Source organism: Melopsittacus undulatus, chromosome 10, assembly GCF_012275295.1.
Source record: "Melopsittacus undulatus isolate bMelUnd1 chromosome 10, bMelUnd1.mat.Z, whole genome shotgun sequence".
Taxonomy (NCBI): Eukaryota; Metazoa; Chordata; class Aves; order Psittaciformes; family Psittaculidae; genus Melopsittacus; species Melopsittacus undulatus.
The window spans coordinates 4,324,765-4,351,956 of NC_047536.1; the positions used below are offsets into that span (position 1 = coordinate 4,324,765).

The 27,192-nt window shown below is 52.3% G+C and overlaps 1 protein-coding gene across 1 annotated transcript in view; it reads right to left on the minus strand.

Annotated features, from left to right (window-relative positions):
* Nucleotides 1-428: 428 nt before the first annotated feature.
* Nucleotides 429-27,192, minus strand: part of SIL1 (SIL1 nucleotide exchange factor) — a 97,702-nt gene continuing 70,938 nt past the window's right edge. The window contains exons 9-11 of the mRNA XM_034067267.1: nucleotides 4,521-4,617; nucleotides 2,443-2,607; nucleotides 429-921 (exon numbers count right to left, since the gene is read on the minus strand). Of these exons, the coding sequence (XP_033923158.1) occupies nucleotides 571-921; nucleotides 2,443-2,607; nucleotides 4,521-4,617 (613 nt within the window). The 3' untranslated portion in view covers nucleotides 429-570. The remainder of the gene's footprint in view (nucleotides 922-2,442; nucleotides 2,608-4,520; nucleotides 4,618-27,192) is intronic.

Consider the following 27,192-nt stretch of genomic DNA (forward strand, 5'->3'; position numbering starts at 1 on the left):
TGTAGCCTCAAGAAGGGCTGAAACAGTGAAGCAGGGATCGTCCTGCTCCAAGCCGAGGTTGGATTAGCAGCTGCAGAGAGCCCCTCCAGCCAGGGCTTGCCCCTGTACCAGCACAAAGCAATCCAAAGGCAAACAGTGCTGTGTGAGTGCTGAGATGCTTCATCCAGAGACAAACCAAGCTCACAGGCACAGCCGGGCACCGTGGGGCAGGACAAAGGCAGAGCAGAGCTGTGGGAACAAACACCTCCCTCTGTGCAGCAGAGCTACCCAACACGGGCAGCCCGACATCCCCGTCCTTCCCACCCCACATAACCCTGCAGACAGACAGAACCCTCGGAAGGTCGGGGCAATGCAAGCTGAGGCTTTACTCATCCCCTCCAAGGCAGCTCCCTGTACTTCCCATCAAGAGACACGTGCCCCACACTGTGCTGTATTAAGGAGGCTGCTGGCGCTCACATGGTGCTGGGAGCTCAGTGAGCCCAGTGTTTATTCAGAGGTGCACATACACTGGTGCCATCCAGATCCTGCTGCTGCCCTCAAGTACCTGGACTGGAGGGGACTGAGCTGCTCTCAGCTCAGCTCCTGGATGATGGTGTTGACAGAGCCTAGCAGCTCCATGAAGTACCCGTCCTTGTCCCCTTCCCTCTGCTCCTCGGCCGCCAGCTCCTCGTACTCGCTGCGCAGGATGCTGAGGGTGGTGCTGAGCACCGGGTCCCCGCGGTACCGCTCCCTGCAGAAGCCCATCAGCACCCCAACCATCTTGAGGACCTTCTCGCGGCTGTCGTGCTCCGGCATGGCCAGCAGGTTGGAAACCACCTCACACCAGTCCTGCTCCACCACCGCCGGCACCAGCCGCACCTGCCGGTACTGCTGCAGCTTCTCCTCCACGTGCTCCCCGTGCTGCGAGGCCTCCAGCAGCATCTGTGGGAAGGGATGGGACACGGGTTAGTATCCTTGTCATAGAGTCACTGCTCCCGGGAGGTGACACGTGGAGGGAGAGCAGGATGCACACCTGGGAACACTGCCTTGCAGGGTGACTTGGAACAGAAAACCAAGGCTGTGTCCTGGCTTCCTGACATGGAATTATCCACAGGAGCTGTTCGCCTACCCTGGAAAACTCTTGGTGCCCAATGGATTCAGTATCGTGTGGGGCTGGAAGGGGACTCAAGGGGAAGAAGTTCAGCACAAGACTTGGAAAGTGTCTGGGGCTGTTGCTGGACCTGCTCCTGCAGCACCGAGCAAACAAGGGCTGGGCTTTGTGCTGCTCCTGTGATGGGGGCAGAGCTCGGCCTCCTCCAGCCACAGCCTGTCCGGAAACCCCAAACACTGGAATTCCTCAGGGATGCTGCTGGGACCAGAAGGTGCCACAGGGCCCAGGGCAAGCAGGGACCTGCCCCAAGCAGCACCGGGGCCGGAGGGGGCAGCCAGGAAACCTCCCATCACCCCCTGACACCAGCGGGGCCCACGTGGTGCAGCGGCTGTTGGTAACATGGAATTCCTCAATGGATGCTCCCGGCTCAGGAGGTGGTCTCTGTGATGATGACCATGATGGTTCTGCAGCAGCATGAGCTGCTCACCTCACACTGCAAACTGACACTGGAGCCTGAGCTGAGCTCTTAGGCAGAAGCTCTTCCCTGTGAGGGTGCTGAGGCGCTGGCACAGGGTGCCCAGAGAAGCTGTGGCTGCCCCATCCCTGGCAGTGCTCAAGGCCAGGTTGGACACAGGGGCTTGGAGCAGCTGCTCCAGTGGAAGGTGTCCCTGCCCGTGGCAGGGGTTGGAGCTGGATGAGCTTTAAGGTCCCTTCCAACCCAAACCAGTCTGTGATGCTGTGAGTGCTGCCATCAGAGCCAGCACCTGATCAGATTTCAGACCTGCTAAAAGAATTTGCACCTTTACAAAGTCTCCTGGAAAACAACTGGTTTGAAACAGCCAAACCTCTGCGGTGCCTGAGACCCCAGCACTGCAGCAGTAATCATCTGCAGGACAAATTGGCTATAAACAGAAGTGGATTTAATCTCCATCCCCTGGAGAACAGGCACACACACATTGAACAAGGCAAGGACAGGGGGGATTCAAACTGACATTTACAGCAGTAATCCAAGGTATCTGGAAATAAATCCCTTTGGCTGGGGCTGGGCTCCAGGGAAGGGGCCTGTGCAGCGGCAGGAGCACAGCAGCAGCGGCTGGTACCTGGTCCCTGATGCTCCCTGCCCATGCCCTTGCTGGGTTGTGACTTAAACCCCATTGGGTGGGAATGGTGGCAGTGGGTTAATGGGAAATAAAGGTTTAAGCTCACTGAGCTCTCCCAGGCAGCTGGAAGGAACCATCCCAAGAGCACAGATGGTGGACGGGTTACTCCTCACCCCTGTCCCATCGGGATGCACAATGGCCCCTATGCTCAGTGAGGGGCTGAGGTCCCATCTGCTCCCTCCCAGCTCTCACCTTCTCCATGATGAGGTCGTAGAGCAGTGTCACCACACGGACATGGAGCGGCTCCATCCCCTTCTGCCTGAAGAGGCTCCTGAGGACCTGGAGGCCGCCGAGCTTGAGGAACTGCTGCTGGGCATAGGGGAAGTGTCTCAGCATGGAGGACAGAGCGAAGAGAGCCTGGTGTGGAGAGAGACCCATCAGCACCGTGCCCATGGCCGCTGCATCTGCCACAGCCTCTGTTCACTGCACACCATGGGCACAGGAGGAACATGCTCCAGCCCAGCATTGAAACTGCTCCTTGCTGAGGGCTATCTCCAGGAGTCCCCTTTATCCTGATCCCAACCCTTCCTGGTGCTGCAAGGCTGCCCAAACCTGGGTGAGCAGCCTAGACTGCCACCAGAAGCATCAACCAGAGGGGCCTGTTGCCAGCACCCAACACCATTGCTTCTCCTCACAGTTCACTCCCACCAGTCCTCAGCACAGAGCCTGGCTATGGGATACGCAGGGCAAAGGGGGGTCCAGCAGAGCCTGATCCCCTCGGGATGATCTGGACACTTGGGGACCATCCTCCCCCTGCACCCCTGTGGCCAGAGCCCTGTGCTGGTGCAGCACCACACAGCGAGAGCCCCCACGTCCCTCCTGGGCCCGAGCAGTGTGGGGTGAGCACCCGGGGGGGCAGCTGAACCCTCCCCGGTGGGGCTGGGACAGCCCCGGCTCGCAGAGGGATGCACTGAGCGCCCGGGGCAGGGCTGCTGCTGAGCGGGGATGGGGGGAGCGGAGCCGGCTCCGCACCGAGGAGCAGGGGGGACGGATCTGAGCTGACAGCTCCTCCGCTCCCCACTGCTCCTGTTCGCCATCCTCCGATGCTGCTGGGGGTGAACGCGAGGACGCTCCCGGCTCCTGCGGTAACCACAAGGACAGCGGAGGGCAGGAACGCTGCTGTGCACCAGGGAGGGAGCCGTGGGGAGGGAGTGGGGCAGCAGCCTGTGCTTGGGATCCTGCTCGGGACAGAGATGGGAGGCACAGCATGGGAACGGGGAATTAAGAGCTGCTGTCCTGCTGGAAAAGGGGGTTTGACCCTTGGAGGCTCCCATAAGGCTGCATGTGAATGTGGACAACTCCAAGTGCATCCCTGTCCCTCTTCTCCAGCCTGTGGGACCAGCTCTGGCTCACTGGGAAGAGCTGACTGGCACCCACCATGCAGGGGTTCAAGTGATGCTGGTGAGGGTCTCTGCACATCCAACCATCCCCTCCCACCCCAAACGAGCTCTGGGTTGAGCCATGGCCACTCCTGGGAGGTATTTTGGAGATAGATCATCCCATGAGGCACTTCTCAAGCTGGGACTTCCTCACCCCCATGGCCAAACCCAAAGCAGTTCCCCAGGCTCTGCTGTGCCTTTCGCTCGCTGGAGGACTCTTACACAGACTAAAGGGTGCAGAACACCAGCCCCTGCATGCAGCAGGTGAACGATGTGCGTGAGCTGCTGCCCCCTCTCACCGGAGCTGGGGCTGGGATGTGGGGAGCAGCAGCGGCACAGCCGTAAGCGGAGCTGGCACCGGGAGCTGCAGTCAGGGTAATGAGATCTCACGCTCCAGGAGCCGCCGCCGATGGACACGGCTGCACATTTGGCTGCGGGCTCAGCGCTGCTCCGGAGCCACCGAGGGCAGGACCCGGTGCTGGCTCCGGTGCTCACCTCCCTCCCGGTGCCAGCTCCGTGCCCGTCAGCCGCTCAGGGCTGCCCCGGGAGCCCCCCCCCCCGGACAGGAGCCGCAGCACCAAGACCCGTGGGCCTGCGAGCAAAGCCCAGACAGCGTGGGGAGCAGAGCAGGGCTCTGGTACCAATGTGGGGAGCAGAGCAGGGCTCTGGTACCAATGTGGGGAGCAGAGCAGGGCTCTGGTACCAGTGTAGGGAGCAGAGCAGGGTCTGGTGCCAGTGTGTGGAGCAGAGCAGGGCCCCGGTGCCAGTGTGGGGAGCAGAGCAGGGCTCTGGTACCAGTGTGGGGAGCAGAGCAGAGCTCCGGTGCCAGCAGTGTCCCAGGGAGAGCTTCCAGCACAAGAGCAGCTTTCCCAGCTCTCCCCCCTCACTCACCTTCTTCCGGACAGACAGGGGCTGCTCCGTAGCCAGAATCACCAGCAGCTTCTGCAGTGCCCCCCCCTCGATTGCTTCTATCTGCACTTTGGGGTTGCTGCAGGAAGGAAGCGACAAGCAGGTCACCAGTGGAGCAGGGCATGGCAGGGGGGATGGACCCACAGTGGACACAAACCAGGGCCAGTCCAGCCTGATCCCACAGCATCCCCCTTCCCACTGCAGGCAGCCTGGGGTGAAGTCCTGCAGAGCACCTCACACACTGCACGTGACTGATGCAGCCTGAAGGATGGCAGGGAAGGGCACACAGACACCAGTGCCACCCACCATGTGTCCTACCCATCCTCCCCTGTGCTTCCCTCGCAGCTATTGATCCTCTCGCTTCCCATCACATCTATTCCTTAACAGCCTTTTCCATTTTGGCTCTTGGTTCCTCTCTCGTGCTCCTCACTTGCTGCCCACGTGCTCCTTTGGACACCAGCCCTGCTTGTCCTGGTGCCTCCATCACAGCACACCTGCCCTCACCACATACACACCTCTCACAGCAAGCACCCTTCTCAAGCACTGCGAGCAGAGGACCCCATCCCATCTGCAGGACCCAGGCTACAGCCCCAGGGCTGGATGAGAGCAGCTGCCCCTGGTTCAGACAAGGCCAAGCCTTGCTCACCATGGCCTCAGGTACCAGCTGTGCTGATGCTTCACAACCCACCTGTAGCACCTCTGTGAAGGCAGCAGAGGTTAGAGCTGCAGGCTCCCTCTTCGGCAGGGCTCTCACAGCCTCCACCCTGATCACAGCCTCTTGTGCTCGGAGGAAGAGCTCCAGCACTTGAGCCTTTGCCCTTCTTTGAAGCAGGGATTACACTGCAGACAGACAAAGGCCACGTGTCCCTGCTACAGAACAGCCGCAGCTCTGACTGCCACCAGGAAGCTGCTGGAGCAGCCAGAGCCAAGCACCAGCCAGGAGATGAGACAGAGGCAGGGTCAGAACAGAGCCCAGAAGACAAATGGGTTTGGGCAGGGAGCAGCTCTCAGCTAAACCCATGGCTCCACCTAAGCACTAAGCTCATCTGGGCGATGGAAGGTGCCAGGGACCCCCCTGCTGCACCCAGACTTTGTTTGTCACAGGTCAGGAGTCACTGGCAGCCCGGGGTGCAGGGCTGTGACTGCAGCACCAGGCTGACCTCCAGGCAGGGTTGTTGAAAGCCACTTTCCATTCCCCCTCCTCACTCAGCTGCTGCAGCAGCACAGCCCCTGCTGAGCACAGGCACATCCCTGCCCTGCCTGGACAGGCAGGAAGGAGAGCAAACAAAGCCGGAGCTTCAGGACCCTCCTGCAGAGCTGATCCTCACATCACGGTCCCCATGGGCTGCAGTGGCCCTGGAAGCAAACCAGCCCCTGGTGACTGGGTCCAGCTGGGCCCTGGTGCACACTCCCGGTGTGGTCATCCCCAACCTCAGCACAACAGCAGCAGCAGAATCACCCTGGGCCAGGGAGACCAGAGCACGTGTGCACCCTTCTCAGTGTGCCTGCACTGAAAGAGGATCTCCCCTCACGGAGACCTCCTGGTGCATTCAAGGAACACAGCAGTTGGGGATATCCAAGCTCCTTTGCCACATCTGTCTGCAGTACATAATAAAACCTCTCATAGCAGGGGACACAAGTGATGAATTGAACTGCCCTCAGTGCCTGGCTGCTCACCTGGAGGATGGGAGCTAGTTCAGATCTGTGAACCGTGGAGCACCTCTGGAGGTCAGGAAGCCCTCCCGATGGCAGCAGTACTGATCACTTCTCCGTGTTTCCCATTTAACACCTACTATCAATAGTCCAGGCTTCCCACCAACAAACCCAACTCATCTGAAGGTTTGGAGAACTCAGCCCAGCTCTGCACAAACTGATTGCACTGTCAGGCCCAGGGCAAAGCAGCCTGGAGAGAACTAAACACAATGAGACAGACTGGGGAGCACCCGCATGGGAAATTCACCTTTGCTGATCCCTGATGGATGAGGGAATGGTGGCACCAGCAACGTTTGCCACAATGAAGCTCTGAGACTGGGACAGGGATGGAATCCAGCCTCCAATGAGACCCTGTGATGCTGCAGTGATGGCAGAGATTTGGGAGATGAGATTAACCAGCTTCAAACCTGGCTGAGGAACAGCCACAAGCCTATGGGGACTCAACACAAGCACTGTGCTCAGGTTAAAACAGCTTCCCAAGAGGGACCCACTGCCCTCAATAGCCCCAGTTTGCCCTGGAAGGACCCACTCTGACTGTGGGGTCACACCACATCCCTTACAGATGTGGCCCTCCCTACATGGGTGAAGCCCTTGTTCCATCCTATGCTCACATCCATCACATCCACCCATCTATCCCTCATTCTCCTGAAGAGCAGAAAACAAGGCTGGATACAGGCTCATCCTGATTGATCCATGGGAGAAACTACCTGTGCACCGGGACAGGCTGATGGTGTTCACACTGGCCAAGATGCATTGAGCAGGGATGAAGAGCTTGGGGAGCCCAGCAGGAGTCCCCACTGGCCACACATACCCACACCATCGCCTCGAGCAGCTCCTGAGAGAGCTCTGTCCCTGGGCCACCCATCCCAGACTGAGAGCCCCTCTGAACGGCTCTGGGCCACCAGACCCTCCCGATACAGATCCTGGACATGATACCCTCTTTCCTCCAGGCTATGTTCTACTCTGTGCTTTCCAATACTAATTCAGGTTGCTGCTCCTGGATTCTCCCAGGGACCTCTGCAGACAGGCTCATCCAGCAGTGATGGGGCTGCCACCCACATCACCACAAGCACCTGCAACACTGACACTGCACCATTTTGACCACAAGACAAACGTTTATGGGTTTCCCACTGCTGCCTCCCTCCAATGATCCTGGAATTGTGACTTTGCTGAGTACAAACTTAAGGTGTCATTTACAAGGGACAGGCCAAGGGGAATGGCTTGAACCTGCCAGAACAGGGGAGACTGAGATGAGCTCTTAGGCAGAAGCTCTTCCCTGTGAGGGTGCTGAGGCGCTGGCACAGGGTGCCCAGAGAAGCTGTGGCTGCCCCATCCCTGGCAGTGCTCAAGGCCAGGTTGGACACAGGGGCTTGGAGCAGCTGCTCCAGTGGAAGGTGTCCCTGCCTGTGGCAGGGGTTGGAACTGGATGAGCTTTAAGGTCTCTTCCAACACAAACCAGGCTGGGATGCTGTGGTTCTATGGCAGTGCTCCATCAGCCCAGCACATTTCCCTCTGTGTGCCTGCAGGAGGGTGACTGTGCCCTTCAGTGGAGAGGGGAGAACACAAAAAGCAGGGGAGGGACAGGCAGCAGCACCCCCCTTGGAGCCTGCCTGCTGCAGCGGCAGAAGGAAACACTCCATTCTCTGCCAGTTTCTATTTCACTGCGTTGGAGTTACAACTTCCCACGAGGGGCCAGACATTATTACAGTCAAGGCTGGTTTGCCAGAACACCACAAGCCTCAACAGCGCATGGAGAGGGGAGAAGAAGCCATAAACCCACAGGCTGAGGCACAGCGACCAGCACTGTCAGAGTGCCCTGTGCCCGGTGGCAGCTCCTGCCTTGGGGTGGTGAAGGCAGGGATGGACCCAGCACCTTCCACAAGCTGTTTGCACCCTTCTGCCTTTTCTCTTCCATTTAGGCTCTTTATGGAAGCAGCAAGACCTTAAGATGAGGATGAGCAGCCACAGGACCCAGCAGCACAATGGATGAGAGCCCCCAAACAGCCTCCCCATGGGCTGCAGCTTGCAGTCCACAACATGCTGCCATTCCCCTGCACCCTGCTGTCAGGATGACACTGTTTTGGGCATGTTAAGGAGCAGGAGCAGCACAGAGGATGTGGCTCTTGCTCCTGAAATCCAGCATTCCAATCCATCCATCCAATTCTCTGCCATTTTCACTGGCAAACTCACTCCATGGAAGCAGCTCCTGTTTTGCTGAGCAAGGGATGTTAACAGTGCTATCCATTAAGGGACAGACACCCTATTGCTCCTAGGATGACCCCAACTACACACATACATATTTAGGAGAGACTTTTCAAGTGTTCCCAGGCCGCACATGTGAGGAACGTGGGAAGACTGAAAAGCAGCAACAGAGCCCTGAGGCAAGAGCAGCTCTTGAGTTAGGTGGGAACTTGCAATACGGCAGCAAAATTAGATGGAGATTTAAAATACATTTGAGCAAAGGAAAGACAAGTGGTGCAGAGGGACCTGGGCACCGTGAGGACACAGAGAGCAGTTCTTATTTGGTCTTCTCGTTGTGGCAAACAGACCAGAGAGAAACCAGGGTCACCTCCTGGCTCTGAGCATCCTGCTGAAGCCAGGCAAAGAGGTGCGAGAGGGGCAGTGCAGGAGGGGATGCTCTGCCCGGCCGGAGCAGGGTGCTGAGCACAGCACTTCCCCTGCCCTGGCTGGTGCTGTGGTGGTGGCCACACACCCGCTCTCATGGCCACTGTCTGCATCCCCCCCCCAGGGCACAGGCTGGGGAGCTGGGGCTTTGATGAGAGCCTGGTGTGATGGTGAAAAGGGAAGATAATCACGGGGCTAGACAGGGCTTAATGGGGCTCTTCTGTCTGCAGAACCTGCGGTCTGCGATGCCACCTGGGAAATCAAAGCCAGGGATCAAAGTCTGCAACTCTGTGAAACAGCCTAAAAAATTTAGTATAGTCTATTTAGGCTGAGCTGTAAGCTGAGGATCAGAAGCAGGCAGCCTGGCTCACCTCACCCTCCCTGGTTTTCACACTAAAAACTGTTAATGAAGATAATGAGAGTGCACCAAGGCTTTTGCTTGGGGCTGAAATGTGGCTTTACAGCTCCAAGCCTTGCCTGGCTTCTTGTGCCTCATCACACCTGGGTAGGAATTTGAAAGGCAATGAAAAAGGTCATTTCTGTAAGTACTGGAAAGCCAAAGCAATGCAAGGGAGGGCACTGTGAAAAGGCCAATGACTCTTGCAGAAGCCTCTCTATTTGGAGGATTTCTGACAGCTCTTGTAAGTATATTCATGTTAAAATTTCCTGACAAATAATAGACAGATAAAACTGATCATTACGATGTCAGTGCTTAAAGGTTTGACTGGAATCCGGTAATTCCAGGCCAGACTATAGCTGTAAATCTGAGACTCTGAATAAGGGCAGAGAATAGAGGCAGGATGATCAGCAGCTTGTTAATCCCTGCACAACTGAACTGTAGGTTGCAGGTTTAAGAAAGAAATGAACAGCATTAAAATAGTCCCAGTGAAAGGTGACACATGGGGAGAATATGCTTTCCTGTGGCAGTCAAAGTACTGGCTATGGCATGAACTACCCCCATCAGAAACAACAGTGTTATCAGCTGCTGTGAGCCCTGCCAGCTCCCAATCCAACACTTCCCAGATACACACCGATTGGCTACGTCTCCTTCCAAACCTTGTTCTTAAGAGGAGGATAAATAAGACAAGAAACCTGGAGAGGGGCTTGGGACAAGGGCCTGTAGGGACAGGCCAAGGGGAATGGCTTGAACCTGCCAGAACAGGGGAGACTGAGCTGAGCTCTTAGGCAGAAGCTGGGGTTGGTGCATAAAATAAACATGTTTAATGCAGGCTGTGCATTACTGCAGAGTCCCATGCTATAGAACAGGACATGTGCACACACAGGATGAGATGTGTGAGGTAATAATGAAATAACTCCAACCCCAACAAGGCTACATGCGACTGTTTGGAGTTGGAAGGAGGAGGGATGAAGCACAGACACCCAAAGCCCCCACTGAGGTCTGCAGGCAGCAGAACTGGCCTAGAAAGGCTCTTCTCTGAGCATCAGCTCAGAGCTGAGTTTATTACAGACAAAGGCCTTCAGAGCTATGACTTAAGGAGATTAAAAACCACCCAGGAAAATGGAGCCCTAAGTAGTCGTGCCAATCAAAATACAGCCAAGAAGAAAGCGGGGGTGAGGGGGGAAACCTGACAAAAGGAAAACTAGGTTTCAATAGGCAACACAATACAACAATTTCGCATGAAAGATGTGAAGCATAAAAGCAATGTTAGATGTTCAAAAGCACAGAATATAGGAGAGACATAAAATAACCCCTGAGAAGATGAAAATCTCCACTTCAATGCCATGCTGCCTTCTCACTTTCTACCAAGCCAGGCGCTCATTGCAGTAGCGGGGGAGCAGCAGCGTCCCTGTGAGAGCAACACGTCTCAACGTGACATAATGGATTACATAGATGCAAGTATGGTTTTTAATGAGCAATTAGGTTATTGAGTATTTGTTGCTAAGAGGAGAACAGAACTGCAGAGAATAAGTTGGAAGTGAGCACGTGACTGTGATTTTGATGGGCTAATGTGACACTTAAACCAAGGAGCATGAGTCACCCAGGGAGGCAGAAATAGCATGGAAGATTGCCTGGCAAAAGCTGGAGGGACCTTGGCTTGCTATCGAGCATGTATCTGTGTCCCAGGCACCAGCAAGAGATAGCTGAGCTTCTCAAGAGCCCTCCAACATCCCTGCTGAAAGCCAGCAGGCTATAACATCCCATTACAAACAAGCCCCACACTCCCTGAGGACACTGTGACATTGGGTTTAACCAGGGAAAACTGCTCTTGGATAGATGGTATAAGTGGGAATTACTTAGTGTGGGTTTCTGGTCCTCTGCAGTCACAAGGATGTTGAGGTGGAAGCACAGAGCAGAGCTGCTTCTCGTGGTGTGGCCAAGGTAAAGAGCCATTGGGAGCTCACCCACGGCCAGACAGAGCAAGGCTAAGGCAGCTGGTATTTCGGAACAGGGGGAAAAGCCACATCAGACAAGCTGCAGTGCTGTAATGTAGCATAACAGATGGATAATTAGATTTATACAAAGGGCTGTAAAAGTAATGAAATAAAAGCACAGAAAAGCCAGTCTGCTGCAGCAGGACACCCCATGGGGGTGCAGGATGTCCCCACAGCTGGCACCCACTGTCCCAGCATCACCAGAGCTGGGGCATTCCTTGAGTCAACCAAAGCCCAAAGCATCACTGCACAGAGGAGCGATGTGAACAGAGGGACAGAGTTGAGTGGCAGTGAAGCTCCTCCTCTTCCTCACCTCACCACATAGCAGAGTACAGGAGTGAAAAGCAGATCTGCACAATAAAATCTAAGGTGCTGTAACGAAATCAACCGCGCCAGATTGTTCTGCTGAACACACACAAACAACAAAGGACAGGCTGTATTTATAGCTGTAGAGAAAAATAAAGGTACAGGAAAACAGGCTGGAGATTGCACACAGGAACAAAGCAAGCCCAGGCAGGAATCCCACCTCCCCAGCACATCCTGAGGCTCCTGAGGACACCCGAGAGTCTTTCTCTTCTCCTGACACTTGGCTTTGCCAGCTCTGAGCTTTCATTTGGTGCCAGCACATACCCCCAGCTACACAGACCCACTGTGGACAGCCTAGTGCCTCACTGGTCTGCTGTGGAGGAGCTTGTGCACCTGAAGCTCCCTCCAAGACCAGGGCAAGTGAAGGAGCTCAGCTTCCAAGAGCCTCAGATGTCAACTCTCAGCTTAAAGCTTAACCAAAGACCCACAAACCATTTGTGAGTAAAAACTGAAACTGGCTTGGGACAAGGGCCTGTAGGGACAGGCCAAGGGGAATGGCTTGAACCTGACAGAACCGGGGAGACTGAGATGAGCTCTTAGGCAGAAGCTCTTCCCTGTGAGGGTGCTGAGGCGCTGGCACAGGGTGCCCAGAGAAGCTGTGGCTGCCCCATCCCTGGCAGTGTTCAAGGCCAGGTTGGACACAGGGGCTTGGAGCAGCTGCTCCAGTGGAAGGGAGAAGCCTGCAGAGGAAAGGGTACAGAGCAGCCCCATCAACACTGCCCCATCTTCTCTGTTCTGCTGGTGAAGGACAGGCCCATGCAGCCCCTCTGGAGGGTCTGTTACTGTGCTGTGATTTAAGGGCTGGACTGGGTGAGCCATGAGCCCTCTGCAACAACCAAGGAACCTCTGTAAGCTCTCTTCCAGCAAAACCTGTTGAACGAATGAGCCTTCCAGACAGGTACAAGCAAGGGCTCCATGGTACTTGGAAAGGGACATCACAGGAACTCCCCCAGGGCTCAATCACCCCAACCAATGTTGTATTTTGAGGCGCAAATCAACTCTATAGCTATGCGTGTCACGCTTACAAAGCACTCCATAGGCATTTCTGAAAGCCTGTTACTTTACCACAGCTCAGATGCTTTTTGATGCCTAAGGATCTGCTTCATCAGAGGCTGCTTTACTATAAAGTCAGCAATTCTCTATGAGTCCAAGCAGAACTCGTTTCTTTCCATGCCATGTTAGCCACAGCCCACCAAAATTGTGTTGATTTCTCTTATAAAAACCCACACCACAGCAAGGAACAAGAACAATACTGTGGGATTAATACCACGTCCTTGAGCTCATCCCATGGTTTTCATCACAAGGACTTCAAAGCACCCCCTGATTTGTACATAGATGGGGGAACTGAGGGTGCTGGGTTTGTGCCCCCCTGCTCCTCCTTTTCCCTGCAGTGCCCCTGAACAAGACCCATCTGCAACAGCAGCTTGGGGCAGGGCAGCTCTGGACAGAGGCATCCTCATGAGGTCTCTCCTATGGCACTGAGCAGAACTCCAGGCACACAGAAGTTACTCAAACATTCCCACAGATCTATTCACACACCCCAGGTAAGACAGAACCACTGCACAAGCTGCCTGAAAGCACTGCAAGGGCAAAGCCTCCGTGCTAACCACTGAGCTCCTAGCACTTGAGCTGGTGTCCTCCAGCAGCCAGCACCTGTATAATCCATCCCAGTAATAATCTCGAGAGGCACTGGAAGGAGGCCTGAGGCTAAGCCTTTCCAGTGTTATTCACTTGTTTGCATGCTCACTTGAGCTGATTCTTCTTTAAGACAAATGCTGATAATCTAACAAAGAGAAAGCCTGTGCCTGTGTCCCTGCCGGGAATGCCAGTGGAGCGCCAGCACTCTCCAGCTCTTCCACGAGACACAAAGCGAGGTGTGAGAACAGGCACTTCACTTCTCTCCCTTCCAGCAGCATCTCCATGCTGCACTGTCCTATTTTAACCCTGCCATCTGCTCCACAGCTCCCTGTGTTCCTCCTGTAACTGAGAGAGGCAGTGCCTTACATCAAGCAAATCTATCATCTCCCACCCCTTTTCCTTACGGATATGCCCTGGGGCACCCTTGAGTGCCACGACAGAAGGCAATGCTCTTTAACCACCATGCCACATCTCAATCCACCCCACTTCTCCACAGGCAAGGGAAGATGCTGGATCACAGGGGGAATGACGCCCACTGCAATGTCATGTTTTAAACTCCAGCTGCTCCCAGTCCCACCGGGTTTCACAGCGCTATTAGAATCGTTTTACTTGAGAAAAGAAGGTTTGTTTCACTGAGTCATGATTCAAAAAACGAGACTTTGCTCCATTTACAAAACCAAATCACCATCTTGCAAATGCCAAGCACAGATTTCAGCTCCAAAAGTGAAGCCTGGGGTACACTTCCAGCCAGAGAGAGAATGGGAAAGCTGCATGTGCAAAAGCCGGGACACCTTTTTGGTCTCTTTATCTGGTTTTGATAAACAGAAAGCATGACCTGGGAACTCCAGCTCCTGCAGAAACCAAATGAATGCATTCTGCATCAAAGCTATGCATGAACAGAGGGGAGAGTGACAGCAGGAGTGCTGCCACGGGGCTACAGCCAACCCAAACCACTTCCCAGGTGGAAAGCCCTCAAGGAGAAAAGCTCAGGACTCACACAAAGCCCCAGCGATTCTCTTTGCTGTCTGATTCATGCCTCCTCCAACACCCACATTCCAGGCAGAGGAGGCTGGAACTGCTACATTTAGGATGACATTTAAAAATCAAGGTTGTGTTGCTGATGGTCATTAAAAACCCAACCACATTTTGCAGAAACAAGTGGGTACTCGCTCGCTGTCCCTGCCAAGTATCAGCACAGCAGTAGCTGTTCTAGCAACCTCACTTAAGAGATGAAGGAAAATTGCACCCCCCCATAATTACTGTTATTACTGTTGTTGTTTTTCAAACATTCACTATATACCTTCCTATTTCCTAAACATGAAATAAGAAGGAAACATTTCCCCAAACCATTCTAAGTATCAGATTCATCTCACTTAACATCAGACACTGAAAATTAAGACATGTAGCTGAGATGGGCTGCTGGGCTCCCTCAGAAACATGTTCCAACCTGTGCTCTGCACATCCCGACACACACAGTCACTGCTCCTGTATTTCCATGGGACATGCTCAGGCTAATCCACAGAGATAAGTCTATGATCCACAGCCTTAGATTCATTCTAAAGGGGCTGTTCTATTCTGTCAAGTGTTTGAGGAATTCACGGTCACCAGCAGTGAGCAGAAATGATGATCTGCCTTGTGGGAGATGGGGTGTCTGACCCTGTCTCACAATGGGACAATTTGCCTTTTAGAGTCACAGTATCTCAGACTGGTTTGGGTTGGAAGGGATCTTAAAGCTCATCCAGTTCCACCCCCTGCCACAGGCAGGGGCACCTTCCACTGGAGCAGCTGCTCCAAGCCCCTGTGTCCAACCTGGCCTTGAACACTGCCAGGGATGGGGCAGCCACAGCTTCTCTGGGCACCCTGTGCCAGCGCCTCAGCACCCTCACAGGGAAGAGCTTCTGCCTAAGAGCTCATCTCAGTCTCCCCTGTTCTAGCAGGTTCAAGCCATTCCCCTTGGCCTGTCCCTACAGGCCCTTGTCCCAAGCCCCTTTCCAGGTTCCCTGCAGCCCCTTTAGGCACTGGAGCTGCTCTCAGGTCTCCCCTTCAGGAGCCTTCTCTTGTCCAGGCTGCCCCAGCCCAGCTCTCTCAGCCTGGCTCCAGAGCAGAGCTGCTCCAGCCCTCGCAGCATCTCTGTGGCCTCCTCTGGCCTCACTCCAACAGCTCCACAATTTCTCTCCCCTGGTTGGAGATGGAGCCTGGATAGAGAGCTCTGGTGGACACTCATGTAGGAAGACTGAAGCCAGTGACATGGATCACCAGAGAGAGGGTGAAGGAAACACCTACGAATGCCTGAATCAGGCTGTCAAGGAGTTTCAATAAGCAAGCTAGCTAATAAAACATGGTAATCATGCAATGAATTCACTTCATCTACAAGAAACAAAGCTGCAGCAGGTACCACAGCTAAACTGAATGTTTGGAAAGGGTTGGAGGAAGGAGATGGAGCATTTTCAGAAGAGAATATTTTGCATAAAAGATGCAGGGGTATAAAATAATGATGCAGGAAGAAGGAAATTTCAGCAGTGTGCTACATCACTGATGGATGGGGGAACAGATACCTTGACAAAGAAAGCAACAGGCTAATTAAGTTTTAATGACCCTAAAGGCAAAGAGAAAAGCCCTCTACTATGATGGATGAGGGAGCCAACAGATGGACTTAGCCTGGCAGTGAAATGGTTAGGAATAGCCAGAAGGGTCTTGAGATGAACACTGTCTGTGTAATGGAGAGCAGTGGTAAAGGCATCAGAGGTAGGTTCTGCAAGGCAGGAGATAAAGGCTTAATCACCAGGGCAGAAGAGAGCTCTGAGAGCTGAGAGTGGCTGTGGGAGATGAGATGCCTGGATCCAGAAACAGCTTGGAAGTGAAGGGTGAAGGAGGAAGCAGGGTTCAATCTATTGAAGGCTGTAGAACTGTGGAAAGACATACGCTCCGCAAATGTTAGTTGTGATGATCACTTCCCACTGCTAGACTCTGCTAAGGGAGGACGGGAAGGTGGCACAACCAGAAGTTCACACATGTGCTGTGAAGGCGCAGGAGGAGAGGAGACTTGTCAGGAAGTGCTGGGATGGAAAACCCAGTTGGTCACAGCCTTGTAAACAAACAGGGGTCTGTGTTCCCATCTGCCTTGTACTGAGGAGAGAGGGAAGCCGTGCCCAGTGGGTCGGTGGAGGACATGGTGGTGCTGCCAGGTGGGCTAAGGTGTGCCTGACCTGGGGGTGATGGTGTGCTAGTCTGTCTTCAGGAGCTGTAGGTGCATAAGGAAACCACTTCAGGAACCTACAGCCCTAAAGCAATGCTTCCTGCCCAGACAGACATTAGTGAACCCACGTGGGAGCACCCTGGCTGAGCTGATGTAGAACATTTCTTTGCCAATGTCCATCAGCTCAGCACACAGCAGTGAGACTGATTTCAGGTGGTTCACACAATGGAGGTTGCCATGACCTCCAGCTGGGTACACAAACCCTACAAGATGAGAAGCCACCTGCTCCACACTAATGACTAATGACATGAGTGCATCATCCTCCCCTGGCCATCCCCTGGAGTTTGAAACACTGGCCTCCTTCCCTAGCAGAGCTGCTATTACCTCCTGCAGACAATACCCACTACTGATTTGTGATGATGAGATCAGCATCCACAAACATCCTACCTTCTTCTGTCCTTACTCACATCCTTCCCTTCCCACTCCCACCAGCAGCAAGGACACCAGCCTGCCACCAGTCCAAGAGGATGAGTACAGCTCTTCATCTTCCCTTGCAGTGTGGGCTGGGTCTTCACCTTACCCCACAGCTGATGGTACTGAGTGGTACCAGCACAGTGAGAGGAGACATTCCTCAAGCTGGGCAATGCAGAGTCCAGGTCAACAGGTGTTTGAGCAGTTGTCTGGAAACTATCACTCTATGGAGAATCAGTCATCACACTGACCTATCTCCTTCCCACTCCTCTTCTGCCTATTGTGCAAAAGAACCATAGAATGGTTTGGGTTGAAAGCGACCTTAAAGCTCATCCAGTTCCAGCCCCCTGCCATGGGCAGGGACACCTTCCACTAGAGCAGCTGCTCCAAGCCCCTGTGTCCAACCCAGCCTTGAACACTGCCAGGGATGGGAAAGCAAGAAAAAAATCTCAGTTTGATCTCAACTGATCAACTGGAAATACAGCAATGGATTTACCTGCTTCTCCCCGAGGAGGGCTCAATGAGCAGTAAGAGTCAGAGACAAACCCATTCTCCTGTTGGAAAATAGGACTTGGCGAGGCGTTGTTGAAGTTCATCTTGCAGAACCATTCTGTTCAGTTCAAATTCTCTCTCATTTGTGTGCATGCTCTGTGAATTCCCTAAATACAGCACAAATCTTGCTATGGGATGAACATGGGCAAGTTTCTGGTCCTCAAATACTCATCCATGTTTATGTCCTTCATGCTGTGCTGTGACAGCACATGTCATATAATGCCTTGGACAATCTGGATCCACATATTTATGGCAACAGACCTCTGTGTTTTATGGCCCAAATCTGGGGACCTACAGCTGACACATTACACATTAGTTGTTCTTGAAATGTAGGCTACAAAGCTACTTTAGTTCTGCTTTTGCTTGTAAATCTGGGGCTTACATATGTAATTGGCCTAACCGTAAGAGCAAACAACAGCAGTGGTAGCTCAGTGCCAGCAATTATTCATGCCTATAATAAAAGCCTGTAAAATTGAAAGCCAGCCTTTAGAAATCTGGCTCCTCACTGCACACACAAAAAAATCCCCAAAACCTCATTTGCAGGGCTTGGCCAGTGAAGGTTTTCATTTTGGGGATGAGATTGAGAGGGAAAGGATTGCATTTCTGCTTTCCATTCTACAAAAACACCACTCGTGCCTGTGCTTAGGTCGCAGATTATTCTGGCTACATTTCAGTTTTGGGATAAACCCAGTGACAGGCACGGAGGACAACTGTGTGTAACCAGGGAGTAGGTCTCTGGGCATGCAGGAAACAGAGGGAATTGTTTACAGCCAGCCCCTCTCCCTGGCTCTGTGCTGAGGCAGCAGCCAGCCTGCCCATGAGCTACGATGCCTGTAGATGACATACGACCACTGACCCTAACGACCATGGGGTGTTGCTCTGTGTGAGAACAGAGATGCTGACCTGGTGTCTGGATGGGTCCTACCAGTTAATGGTGGCATCCTCACTGATAAATCACTCCTTTGCGTGGAGCTGTGCTCAGCACACTGCCTCTCTTTACCCTCTTCAACCAACGTCTCCCCACAACAGGGCAATGCAGCCACTCTAGGACTTGCAGGATGAAAGGTGTGATAAGACCATTCTTTCTGCTACACACATTCTTCACCCACAGCATCACAGCAACCCCTATAAAACTCTTCTAGCACATTGCTGAATGTCAGTGTGGTCTTCCTTGATGACAAAGAGCCTATTGGCAACAGAAGTCTGCCCACTGGGTGGTCCTCACAAGCCCAGCAGGCCATATGCTGCTCCGATACAATCAATTTTAGTCCCTGAATTGCTTTAACAGTTAGCAAGGCTAAAAGGTGTTAACCCAGTGGGCAGAGTGAGGATGGACTGAGGGAGCAAACCTGCTGGAAGGCACTGCTAAGGTGTGGGTGACCACCAGAACCCCCTCACCCAGCCAGCTGGTACATCACCCATACCAGTGCCCTGAAAAGCAAGGCATCAAGTCCTTAGTCCCTGCTGAGTGAAACACATGATCATATATCACAAAGATCTTACCAATGCCTTCTATGCACACCTCCTCACACACTTGTTGCTTCAAGGCCCATAGCCCAGCATCTCTGCTGGCCTCACGTTCCTCCACCATCACATTGTAGAATCACGGAATCATCTAATAGTTAGGGTTGGAAAGGACCTTAAGATCATCCAGTTCCAACCCCCCTGCCCATGCGCAGGAACACCTCACACTAGACTACGTCACCCAAGGCTCTGTCCAACCTGGCCTTGAACACTGCCAGGGATGCAGCATTTACTACTTCTTTAGGCAACCCATTCCAGTGCCTCACCACCCTCACAGTAAAGAACTTTTTCTTTATATCTAACCTCAAATTCACAGAATCATAGAATCAACTAGGCTGGAAAATACCTTTAAGATCATCAAGTCCAACCATCACCTCAGCCCTTTGCTTCCTCAACACTCACCAGACAGCAGCAGATTTCTTCCACTCCAGCAGCAACAGGAGCGTAACAGTAGCAGGGATCCTCGACATGCTTTGGACCTCTAAGGTTAGAAGGTCTGAGGTATTGACAGACTTCCTTAACCACAAATAAACTGCCTCATATCATACTTCAGCATTTCTGGTTGTATTTCTTCTGCCTTAAGTGGTGGCTGAGCATGAATGGGAAGAGGTCTGTAAGAACTGCTCTCCCTCTCTTCACCATACAGAGCTTCCCTCTTCAGATATGTTCTATAACTACCAAGTTCCAGTATCCTCTGAAGGAAACTGCCTTCATCACAGTTCAGCAGGGACCTTTTGGCCTAATCCCCACTAGAAAAACTGCCAAACTGATCCTCCCATCTCAAAATTAACAGTGACAGAGACTTCTCCGTACTGGGCGATTCAGTGCTGCTATGACAACAGGAATGGGAGACTCATTAAGGGTCTCATCGAAAGGGATAACAAGCAATCACAGCTCGCAGAAGGTAGAAATCAATGGGAGCTGTTGATATCACAACACTGTGCAGGATGGGGCCAGGTACTCGGTGGGCTTTGAAGGGTTGACTTGCATTGTTACGGGCAGGTCTCGGTGAGTACAACTTCTGAGGACAGGCAGATTCCTGGGGAGTAGAGATGAATATTCATGAAGGAACTCAGTTTGGGAGAGGAAATGAATCAAGTGTGACAAATGCTGCCTATTAGGAAAAGAGGGTGGGTCTATTTTTAGTGGAGTTAAGCAAACATTAAAGCTCACTCTCTAAGAACTCCAAATAATACCACTCACTGGCTCTGCCTCTCCATTGCCAGATAAGAACTCGGCAGCACGTTGGCACCAGCCAAAACCTGCTCTCCTCAACAGCAGTTTTCTGCTTTAGCCCCCGTCTGTGTTTTATAAAAATAAGAGTTTTAATCTCTAATCTGCATAGGAAGATGTGATGATTTCCACCAGGATTTATTTCCCCCCCCCCGAATCATAAAGCTTGAAGGAACCTTTTTAAGACGGAAGAAAACGCTGCATTCAAATCTCCTAAAAGAGCACTCACGCGGAGCTGTAATCACTTCAGATGCACAGAATTATCAGGAGGAGAAAATTCATCTCACTTAGAATCAAGACCCAATTTGAAGCAGAAAGGAAGAGGCTTGGTTTGCTGCCGTGCCAAGCACTCAGACTTTTCACTGAAGTCAAAGAAGCTACAGCTGCTCCGAGCCATTGAAAATCATGCCCAGAATCTCCAGTGAAACTTGTTTGCAGCGATGGCAGCAGGCTGATAAGGATGTTGACTACTCCAAATAAGCCCACGTTATTTTGTATTTTTAGAGATACTTAGCCTGCCTATTATTATTATTATTAAGCAGAGGTGGAGTATTTACTGCCTCCTTCTCGGAAAGCTGTAAAAAAGATGCCTTTCAGCAGGCTCTTTGTTTCTTTGGGTGAACATTAAAGAGTTTCCTTTTACTTCTCAGGCTTGTAAAAGGACTGATTAAATAAGACAACAGAGAGAGAATATTGCCTAATAAAAACAACATGATCCCCACAAAGCTGAGGACCCTTGATTCCATAAACTGAGGCGCTTCCCAGCCAAGATTAAGACCAGAGCATTTGGAGAGAGTTGTTCTAACTGTGAGGATTCCAAAGACCCCTGGGCAAGGGGAAGAGCATGACCCAGGGATGAAGGACCCTCACAGCAAACCCTTTCCAGCTCAGTGTGGGCACCACTGGCTCAGCTGGTTCCTGCACTCTCCCTGGTTGTGCACCATGGGCCAGCTCAAGTCAGATGCCCCATTTCTCACCAGCTCCTCTACCTCTAACACCACATGGCTTCTGTCCCCTCTCTTACAGAGCTTCAAACATGATCTTAAAAGTTGGCTTACAAAGAAGCAGCTCTGAAATGAAACGTGTCAAGTATTTATCATCAACACCTGCTGCTGGCACCCGTCAGGGTGGGTGAAGATCAACAGCAGAAAGACACAGTCTATCCCAGAGCAGCCAAAACCTTGAGAGCAGAGCTGGTGCCTCTGATGATTCCCTCCCTGGCACTTCCCTCCCTGTTGAGTGCCCCCATGATTCCCCCTTGGCTTTCAGGTCACGAGCTCCCCTTTCATCTAGAGATGAAGATGCCCACCTTCACTGAAGCATGACTGGGTGCACTGGGGCAATCTGCACCCACTGCAGGCTGGGTGCCCAGCAGGACAGGAGCCAGCACACGGAGCCCACTGTACATCACCTCCTTGGTACTCTGCTGTGTCATCTGTCAGTAAAGGCAGGCCTGTTGTCCTTTAGAGAGTACATCTCCGTCCCTCACTGCACCGGCCCTCAGCAACTGTTGCCATGGTTATTACATTTGAGAGCTTTTCATCAAGAAGATGCTGCAACTGCTGAACTGTCTCTCGCAAGAGTTATTTAGGAATAACTAGCTGGTAAGTAGGAATAACGGTTCAGACTGCCCACAGAAGCCAGCGATCCCAATTATTTTCGCTTTGATCCTGTCTCCTTTGTGGTCTCTGCCAGGTTCAGGTTTAAAGTGGGGGTTAGAGATAAGCAGGAGAGAAGGAACACTTCCTAAAGGGAAACACACTTGGCTCTGCCAGGAGATTAAAGGTCTCTCTTCACACAAAGCCTCTACTTTTCAATCAATCGCAAATAGGCTGTAACAAGGCACAGCAATCAACCAGGAAACACACACCCTCACCTGTCGGGTTCAGGGGGAGAAGTGAGATGTATGTTCCAGTTCCATCATGTTAATTGTTAATCAAGATATTATGGCACAGCCCAAAATCCCTTCATCAGCCAAGGGGAGGAACTGATGTCCCAGCGCCCTGGCGGCCCCGGCAGGCACCAGCCCACGGCTCTGCCGGCGGTGTGCGATGAGAGGCAGCCGTGTGTCAGACCCACTTTCAGCATCACAAAGTGAATTAATAAAGCCTGCCCTGGAAAGCTGCTTTGTTTAGCTCTCATTTAAAGCCGTGAAGAATGACTGGGTAATGATGGAGCTGCTTTCTCCCTGCAGATAGGGTCCCACAGCACGGTCCGTTAGGCTTTTAACGATACAAATGCCTTTTTCTGCTCTGTTATCCCTGGCACAGGTTTTGGGCACAGAGGTGTGTACCACAGGACCTGAAGAACAGTGCAGCTGAAGGACAGGCACGTGGAGCCCACTGCAGTCTGTGCATCCACCAGCACTGGTGTTTCCCACATAGAATCACAGAATCCCAGACTGGTTTGTGCTGGAAGGGACCTCAAAGCTCATCCAGCTCCAACCCCTGTCACAGGCAGGGACACCTTCCACTGGAGCAGCTGCTCCAAGCCCCTGTGTCCAACCTGGCCTTGAACACTGCCAGGGATGGGGCAGCCACAGCTTCTCTGGGCACCCTGTGCCAGCGCCTCAGCACCCTCACAGGGAACAGCTTCTGCCTAAGAGCTCGGCTCAGTCTCCCCTGTTCTGGCAGGTTCAAGCCATTCCCTTTGGCCTGTCCCTGCAGGCCCTTGTCCCAAGCCCCTCTCCACCTTTCTTGTAGGTGCCCTTCAGGTACTGGAACACAGTTAATAAGGTCTCCCTTGAGCCTCCTCTTCTTCAGGCTGAAGAAATCCCAGCCCATTACAGCAGAGGGGGATGCTCAAAGCACTGGGACCCTCCCACAGATGGAACCAAACAAGGGAGGAAGACCTCAGCTTCATTCACAAGAATGAACCCAAGGGCAAGAAACACATATTAGATGTAAGCCAAGTACATTGGACACCTGGAGCTGAGCAAACACATGCTGTGCCATAGAGACACCCCGCAGGGCCACAGCACAGGGCTATAGAAGGGTGTCTCAGCAGGAAGACCTGGTCCCAACCAGAGGTCTCAGAGACCAAAACTGGAGCCACCACCACGATGCAGACCTGCTCCCAGGGTGGGTTCACCTTGCACTGGCCAGGCAATACGTGGCCAGCAGCTACCACACTGCTCTGCAATCACCCCCAAGGGATGAGCTCTTCCTTGCCAATAGGCTGTACCTTTGTAACAGCCACACATTAAAGACAGAGAACTGAATTTGGATGATGTGACACCCAGAGAGACCGTGACACAGCCTTTCCCTGCTACCCAAAGAGACAGAAGACTTCACCTATTCTAGCTGAAGAAGCTGGATTTAGAGAAATTAAATTTGTCAGTTCATTAGCATGTAACATAAGAATGAAAAATGCATTTCTAATTCCTGATCCACTAATCCACAATCCACTGATCTGCAACCCCTGGAGTCCCCAGGGAAAGGGAAGAAAATCCACAGCAGCCTTATGGTATTTCTCTATGATTTCCTGGCTAGGTCCTGCAGAAAGCTCACGCTATGGACCCTTCCTGCCTTGACAAAATACACCTTGGCAAATCTGCTGCCGTGCCAGGACATAGCAAGGATAATAAAAATCAAATTGCACTTGTCAGAATAAGTGAACAATGGATGTTTTGTGAGGTCTGGGTGCAATGCTTCATGTGTTTGCTCAGCCCCCATTGATCTGCAGTATCAGCTCCTTTGCAGCAGCCCTCCCATTCATTAGGACAATTAGTGAGGTCCAAGTCACGCTCTGAACTCCAAAGTGCAGCTACTGCACTGCGGGAAAGGTGCTGGTGCCCGGGAAAAGACTGGGCTAGCTGTGTCCCTTTGCACCTTCTGCAAGCTGATGTGCACACATGGATGCTGCTCCTCATCCCTTTTGCCCCAGAAAGACTGGTCCAACCTACCCCTTCTCTCAGGGCATGGCAAAGGAGCAGGGAAGTACAGACCTGCCAAGCATACTCACAGTCATAGGCCCCTCATCCACTCTGCATACCTTAATACCTTCGCATACCTTAAAAATACCTTCAAGGCCAGGTTGGACACAGGGGCTTGGAGCAGCTGCTCCAGTGGAAGGTGTCCCTGCCTGTGGCAGGGGTTGGAACTGGATGAGCTTTAAGGTCCCTTCCAACCCAAACCAGGCTGGGATTCTGTGATTCTCCCCAAGTCCATAGCTGCTCAGAACTTGTCAACCATGCAAGTGAGGTTGTGGGCTGAGCTTTTTGAGCCACTTTGCATGGGAAGGACTTGCTCCCAAACCATGACAGAGAGATTTCCTTTCCGCATCATGTTTTCTTTCTCCTTTCCAGCAGGCATAGTAGAAATACGGTAAGGGTCCATAGCTGCAGACTCCAGAAACATGCACTAATGCTGAAGCCAGCAGAGGCAGCATCTCCTGGTGTTTCTCCACTACTCCCTTTTGAGGGGCTGGTCCATTCTCCATATCTCACAGGCAGGATGTGAAACTGCAGCCCCTTGGAAACTGCTCAGGTTGCTGACGGAACAGAGGCCTGAACTCACTGCTCCCCCACACCACTTACACATTTCACATCCCCATTCCCAAGCATTTTGGAGAATGCCTCAGAACAACCCCCTCCTCCCAGCTCTGCTCTCCATCCTGCAGTCACACAAGAGCCATCGTGCACAGCTGTGGGAAGCTCGAGGCCAGAAATAGCAGCTTGTTACTGAAGCACATCATCACACCCCAACGACCCTGATACACCCCTCAACCTCTGTCACCCCAAATCACACACTGCTCCCTGTGTCCTCCCCCACCAACAGGTCCTACCCCAAAGGAGACAACCCAGGGCTGACTGAAGTGACAATGTCCCAGTGAGCTCCTCACTGCACTCACAGAGATTCCCACTGGCTGAATAGATCCCTGGATGCTGATGTGGTAGGACCAAGCCCTGACTCCATTCCACTCTTGAAAGTTTCAATTAATCACAAAGCCAATTCCATTTTGGGCTCCATCTGTCTTTATTCCTTGAGGGACTAATAATGCTTCACTGTGTGCGTTCACACACGAGCTGAACTGAAATTAAGACAGATTTCCATAGGAAGCATGCGAGAAGAAAATGCAGTTTTTACAAAGAGAATTCCAGAGCTGCTACCATTCCTCAGCTTGGGAAAAGATCTTGTTAAGTACAAGCTGAGGGGTATTAATTTGGGAAACAACCCAGGTGACCTGCTCATTACAAGACATGCAAACACACTAAAATAATATTTACGGGGTTTTATGATAGAATATGTGTGGAAATGTAACCCAATCTGCTTCCAAATGAAGGTGAGGAACACACAGAGGGAGATCAGAAACTCACTGTGCAACCACCGTGCAAAGGGATTCTGGCAGCAGACACCCTGCTGCACCAGGCATGGACCAGAATCCAGAAACCCTTTTCAACCCCCGCTATTGTACCAGCAGACATAGATAAAACACCCAAGAACCCTTGTGGTTCATCATGTATGGCAGGTTTTAGCTTCTTAAGGCTTAGGGAAACCTCATCAGCATGCCACCATCCCATTACCACCCTGGGGTTTTTGATCCTACCTCTGCAAAATCCAGCCATGGGGGCTTTCTGACCAGCCAGGCCCACCTGTCTGCTTTAATAAGGCAATTCCTATGGTGATCTGGTGATTTATGCAAAGCAACGGCCCTAATTACTGATCTCAGCAGACGGAGTAAGGATTAACAACCTCTCCATCGAGGCAGCCACCATGGGGCTGTGCCCACTGTCTCCAGGCTGTCAGTCCAGCACCAACACATTCACTCACTCCTCACCCATACAAGGGTATGGTCCCACCAGGGTGATAGCGGGAATGACACAGGCAGGGATGCTCAAAGCACTGGCCAGCTCCAGGATGATTAGCAGAGGGGAACAGGTACAGCTGGGCAACAAGAGAAAATAACTGTGAGAATCATGAATGTGGAGATAAGGAATGTGACAGGACATATATGCATGTACCACCTGGGCTCCAGCTAACACCACCGGACTGCAAGAAGAGCCCTTGCTCCCTCCCATCCCCTGTTTTCAGGGCATTTAGTTTAAAAGAGAAAAGACAGTCTGGAAAGGATGGTTGCAAGACATTATACCATGTACTTAAATTCATGAGACACAAAACCAGAGAGAATCTGCAAGAACTGAAGTGTGCTGGAGGGGCAGCTAGACACTTCTGACAGAAGCAAAGACACAATCCTTTGATGGTTGCCTTCTGGAACTGGCTGCAGTACCTTGGAAACTCATTAAATGCAGCAGAAAGGACAAGTGACGTGTATCTATTGATGCTCTGAGCAGCAAATTAGCTTTCAAATCTATTCAGGGTTCATACAGTGGCATCAAGGGGATAAGACTTGGTGGGAAGCAGCTGCAATAGTGTTTCTCCAACCTGGCTGATGATTCCAAGCTGTCCCACTGGTCCAGCTCCCTGGAGATGTCTCATGGCCACAGGCAGCTGCCCTGACTGGCCAGGATCAGAGGTCTGCACAGCTTCTCAGCCAGCTAAACTAGTGACCCATTCCCTTCCAAGACATGCCAGGCAGCTCTGAGGCCCCTGACAGACATCTCCTCTTAAGCAGAAATAGGATAATCCAAAATAAAGAGAGATCAAAATCCAGCTCACAAGAAGACAAAGAATTTCAGCACCTGAGGGAAGAGCAAGTAGTCAATAGTGATGATGAGTTCAGCAAGATTCACTTTCAACAAGTGGTTGTTTCCTACCTCTGCAGAACATCATCACCCTGTTCAAACACCTGGAGAGCCTTGAAAGGGCTGAGCCTGGCAGCAGTCTGGTGGAAGACCTGGGGAACTGTCTTCATGGATGAATAACCAACTGTTTCAATGAATGCTGAAGTACATGAACAGACAGAGAAAAAGCTTATCAAAACACTGTGTCAGGAGAACAATTAAGCTGGAAGATGCCAACCTGGCAACCAGGTTCCTGCCTA